Consider the following 5,420-nt stretch of genomic DNA (forward strand, 5'->3'; position numbering starts at 1 on the left):
AGACATTTCAGAAGAGATGTGCCTTCTGAAAACAAGCTGGCAAAGTCCCAGCAGTAACTGGATGTGTTGGGAAACCTGGAGCTGGTGCTGCCAGTAAAGGTTGGAGGTGCAGTACGGGCTCTGTGGTCAGTCAGCAGGGTTTATAAATATCCAGCTGTGGTTATTGAGGGTGACCTGGATGTCCACCCTGGCTACACAGGGTTGTTCCATTCCCAGAAGACGCTCACAGGCTAAAACCACACTCCCAGTTAAGGTGCTGGTGGTGTCACTTATCTCTGTGGTGGCTGCCCGGAGCCGGCTCTTGCCAGCCGCAGCCTGGGCAAGGTTTTGCTTGGGTGTCCTGTTTTGCCTGCACACGCTGATGGGTTTGTGCCACCTCAAGATTTTTATTTTTTTTTTCAACCCTGAAAACTCTTTTTTTTATTTTTAGTTTTTTTCCTTCTCCTCCCTCAAGCAAACAAGGAAAATGTGTCCTTTTGTGGTGGGTTTGGTTGTCTTTTTTTTTTTTGAGAGAGAGGAGGAGGACATTTGGGACACAACGAGCTGCAGGGCTGTGTGTTTTCTGCCTGTCTCTGGCATGCTGTAAGTACCAAAGAAAATTCTTCTAGGTTGTCTGGATCTCCACTCATCTTTCTAAGACCAGCCTTGGCAATGTGAGGGTAGTCGCCGCCCGCTCCGCGCTTCCCAGAAACGCTGCACGGGTTGGAAATGTGCATCCAGTCATCGGCAGAGCTGTTTTCTATCAAACCCCCTCTGCCTACGTTTACTTATATAATTCCCTGAGGGTTTTTTGGCATTGCAGTTGTCCGTGCCTTAGCCACAAGGAGGAAACCTCACGGCCCCCGTGCTGGCCGCTGAGCAAGGGGCCGCGGTGGCAACGGGGCCTCTCTGAGCCCCCGACTGGGGCTCCCCACCTCTGCAGATTGTACCGTTGCTCTGAGAGCAGACGTGGTGCATAATGAGACTATTTACAAGCACTTAAAATAATACCCGTGATGCGAAAGTACGTGTTGAGATCATTTTATTTCCTCCCACGTTTGAAGCTTTAAGGATGCACTTGGGTCTGTTTTGTAAACTTTCCTCGGTACCCAGCAAGCGCTGGGGGCCTTTTCTGTTTTTTTTTTTTTTTAAAAGCAAAACTGCGAGGCTTGGATAACATCTTAATCTGCAACCACAGGCTTTAGCAAAATGCCAAACAACACAAGACTCCTAATAACACAAGAGACGGCATTGCCAACTACTAGTCCTCCCTGCTGCAGCTCGCGCCAGGTCTCTGAGTAAATGTGCCCTGGGAGATGTCCTTGATCCCTCCCCTTTGCTCGTGGCATATCCAGTAACAGTCTGTCTTCCAAGTATTTATCCCCCCATAATCATCTGAGCATCCTGTAGCTCCCGGGAGCCAGGCAGACTCCCTTGCTCAGCTCTTGGTGTCTTTTTCTGTAGCGTGAGCTGAGCCCAGTCTGTTTGAAAACTCCCTGTAACACCGATGTGGATATAGGTTAATACTCTTTGCTTGATACATGTTGGTAGAGTTATAGCCTTGCAGTCTAGATTTTTTTTTTTTTTTGCAATGGGAAGAGATTTAGTTTACATGGAGACAATTAACTGTCCTGACCTAGAGCCTCACGTGAGCATGGTGGATGCTCTAGGTCGGCAAGGGCCGCAGGTAGCTGCGATCGGGGCTGAAACTCCTCCATGCTACCTCCCCGAGCTGTGCTGAGGCTGAGTTGCCTGCTTATAACACAGGATCTAGAAGGATTTTCAGAAATGACAAGTATGTAGAAGCACTGAAACAACACAAATGAGGGACCCAAACCCAGCTACAGTTCAGCATGGGAGAAGTACTGGCATCAGCAACAGCTGTTTTGGGTATTTTATCTATATGATGGTGGAGAACGCTGTAAGGCAAACAGTCCCCAGCAGCAACAATGCAACCAGCAAGTCTTTTTGCATTGAAATGTCCTTCTAGGTCAGATCCTCCTGGCATCTGTTGCACACAAGGGTAATTGAAGATGCATTTGGACACCTCACGCAATCTTCCCTCAAGCGATGAGAAGCACCTACATGGACAGAAATGGCTTCGGTTTCAAGAGATGGACTCCAGCAGAAGCTCATCGGGTGGCATGGGAGGGATTTCCATACTGTTTATTCGGCCAAAGAACTTGGGAAGAGACCAGAACTTAAAGCGTGGAAAATTTCTCTTCTTCATACGAATGTCGTGGTGGGTTTCGGTGATGGAGAGGCTGCTCCCACGGCGCGTGAACCGAGCTCGCAGGGCAGCACAGCTGTGGCGCAGAAGCTGGTCCTGGAACTCAGAGGTCATGAAGTAGTAGAGGACGGGATCCAGGCAGCAGTTGAGGCTCGCCAGGCAGAGGGAGATGGGGTGGAAGCGGAGCGTGCTCCTGTGAACGGCACAGTCCCGGATGATGTTCTCTATCACCATCATGAAGAAAGGGAAGTTGATGTGGTAGGGGGTGAAGCAGATGAAGAAGACGGCCGCGCACATCAAGACCATGCGCAACGCCTTCTGCTTCTCGCTAGTGTTCTGCAGCGGCGTCGGGCACTCCCGCAGGGACTGCCACATCTTCCAAGTGCAGCAGGCGATGATGCCAAAGGGGATGACGAACCCAAACAGCTCCGCCACGGTCACCAGCGCGATGGAGGCTCCCGGGCTCAGCTGCTTCACCCCCAGGTCTGAGAAGCACGTGTTGGTGCTGTTGGACAAGGCTGGGCTCCTCACCACGAGCAGGGGTAAACACGCCGCCCCAACGAAGAGCCAGACGGCAGCGCTGATGGCTGCGTCGTACCGGCGCTTCCAGTCCTTGGCCTTGAAGGGGTGGAGGAGGAAGAGGTACCGCTGGATGCTGATGCAGGTGAGGAAGCAGATGCTGGCGTACATGTTGAGATACTTCAGGTAGAAGCACACCTGGCAAAGAAAACTCCCAAACGGCCAGGTGTGGTTTATGTAGTAATACATCCGTAAGGGCAGCGAGAGGACGTGAGCCAGGTCGGCCACGGCCAGGTTGATCATGAAGATGACGGCTTTGCTCTTCTTGCTGATGAAGCGGCACAAGACCCACAGAGCAGCGCTGTTTGCCAGCAGGCCGGGGATGAAGATGAGGGTGTAGGTGGTTGCGTACAGGGTGGACTGGAAGGACATCTGGGGATCGGTGCAGTTCCCGGAGGACGTGTTGCTCTCCATCGCGGCTGAGTCTCTTGGCTCATGGGGCGATGAAAGCGGGTGAAGGGCTTCTGTAGGGAGTGAAAAGAGATGCTGTAAAGCCAAAAACTCTGCAGTATTTCCTCACATGGAGGAAATAGTACAGGAGAGTAAGTAGTGTGTAGGTGTGTGCATGGTGTGTGTGTGTGTGCGCAGGCCTAGGTGCACAATGGGGGCTGTGTGTGTGTTGGGAAGGGTGCAGAGCCAGACCCCACTCGCAGGCAGCGATCCCGGCCACCTTCCAGGCAGCTCCTTTCCAACGTGCTCTGCAGGATTTCATGCCCTGCCACCCCCTAAAGCGATGCTGTGATTCCACTGACGTTGCAATTGAGCTCCGTAGCATTTATCAATCTATTGCTAATGCCAGCTTCAGCTCCCTGGGGGTTTTCAGGACCACTTTCATTGCACAGAGTTTTCTGTCAAACTCCCATCAATTTGGTGCTCTGAGTATGTCTACAAGCAATTTCAGTGGGACTGTAAATAAATAGTGACTTCAAATGGATCGAGACAGTGTCTCTTCAGATCCAGGCGGAGTTCCGATGTGAATCGGCAGCAAGGGCAATAATTAGCATCAGCAAATGATGGTGCTGGCAGGCAGCTGACTGGAGCAGAGGCCGGTGGGAGAGGTGCAGACAGATCTATCAGAGCTCTGGCTCCAGATTTTAAGGCTGGATTTATAAACTAATAGCTGGCCAAACACACGCCAGTTGCTCTGCCGGTCCTGCTAACTCAATTCCAGCACTCATGGCACATTGTGCAGGCATCGTGTTGTAGCAACGGAAATTATCCTCCAGCAACAGTTCAGGACGTGAAGGAAGATAAATACATCTGCCTTTTAGTTAGAGTAGAAATTCTTTTCATCCATTTACCCATTTCACCTCATCCAGCCAGCGCTGAGGGTATTAGCGGGTCACGGGGAGTTCACCGGCACTTGTGCGGCTCTCCAGAGAGGTGATGGATTTTGCCATTCGTGAGCAGAGCCCGCAGGGAGAGGGTCTGCTCTTTTGGGAAGAGGCGATTCAGCAGCAGCGGGTTACAAACCAAGGGCCTGCAGCATCATCTGCAACGAGACGGTGCAGTTTTCCCTTTGGAAGCAGAGTCTGTAGCTGCCTGCAAGGTGTCGGGCAGCCTGCCCTTCCCTTCCAGGAGACCAGAGCCTCGTCTGGCAGAGCCCTGAGCACCTCTTGCCACTGCCACCCAGCTCCCCAACAGCAGTATTTAATTAAGCAGCAGCCCGCGGTGCTGTTTGCCACAGGGATGGATTTATTTTTTTCCTAAAAGCCAATCGCCCGCAGCAGGGACTGAGCTGCTGTGCAGAGCCTGGCGCAGGGTGAAGGCTTCTCTCCCCTCTTCCTCCGCAGCTAGGCAGCTCTGCAGAGGGGCTGCCAGGTTTTCAGTTTCAGGAGGAAGGTTTTATGTTTATAGACACTGACATCTATAGATACACATATACAAAATACAGCCAGCAGCCTCTCGGCGAGCTGCCCACCGCCTGCACCGCTGATGTGAGGAGGGTCGGTGTGTTGACCCCCGTTTCGATGCTCACGCTCTGCTTTCTGAGCTGAGCCCTTGCCAAAACTGCCTTCTCCCATTTGATTATTTCTCCAGGGCTGGGAAAAAAAAAAAAAAAAGCAAAGCTGAAGTGAACCCCTGGCTGCAGGCGGGCTATTGGGTGCACCCTTTGGCTGCTGACCGGCCTTGAGCCAGCGGCCCCGGGTGGGAGGATCCTGATTTCTCTGGACCAAGGCAGGGGAGCAGGGATGTCTGTCACGAGGGGACAGTGAGAAACAAACCCCTTCAGTCCCTGCAGCATCCCCGTGTGCTCCTCACCTGCCTGCAAGCCCACGAGGGACTTGAGCACAGCTCTGGCCCCGCGCTCAGCCCGTGCCCTTTGCACGGAGTCGGTTTAATGCTGGAAAAGTGGTGGCAGGACACCTTATCTTCACATCCCTGTGGAGGGGAGAATTACCAGGGAGTGTGGGGAGCGCGGGTACGCCCAGCTCTCGTCACAGCCTTCGGGCTGGCACTCGCTGCTCTGGGCTTGTGACAAGGATCATGGAGTGCCCGGTGTCCCTGTCCCATCTCCTCCCTGCCACGCGCCTCAGCCCAAATCCTAAACCTTGTCCCTGCTGGCGTGACTGGGGGAACCTCCTTGTGGGTTTTCTCTCTCTCTTTTTTTTTTTTTTTTTTTTTTTTTTTT

The 5,420-nt window shown here is 52.6% G+C and overlaps 1 protein-coding gene across 1 annotated transcript in view; it reads right to left on the reverse strand.

Moving 5' to 3' along the window:
- Positions 1-1,015: 1,015 nt before the first annotated feature.
- LOC113479995 (putative P2Y purinoceptor 10) overlaps positions 1,016-5,420 on the reverse strand; it is a 4,999-nt gene continuing 594 nt past the window's right edge. Inside the window, exon 2 of the mRNA XM_026848497.1 lies at positions 1,016-3,252. Within this exon, the coding sequence (XP_026704298.1) occupies positions 2,087-3,202 (1,116 nt within the window). The 5' untranslated portion in view covers positions 3,203-3,252 and the 3' untranslated portion in view covers positions 1,016-2,086. The remainder of the gene's footprint in view (positions 3,253-5,420) is intronic.

The sequence above is a fragment of the Athene cunicularia genome (assembly GCF_003259725.1).
Source record: "Athene cunicularia isolate RWA chromosome 4 unlocalized genomic scaffold, athCun1 chr4_part3, whole genome shotgun sequence".
Classification (NCBI taxonomy): Eukaryota; Metazoa; Chordata; class Aves; order Strigiformes; family Strigidae; genus Athene; species Athene cunicularia.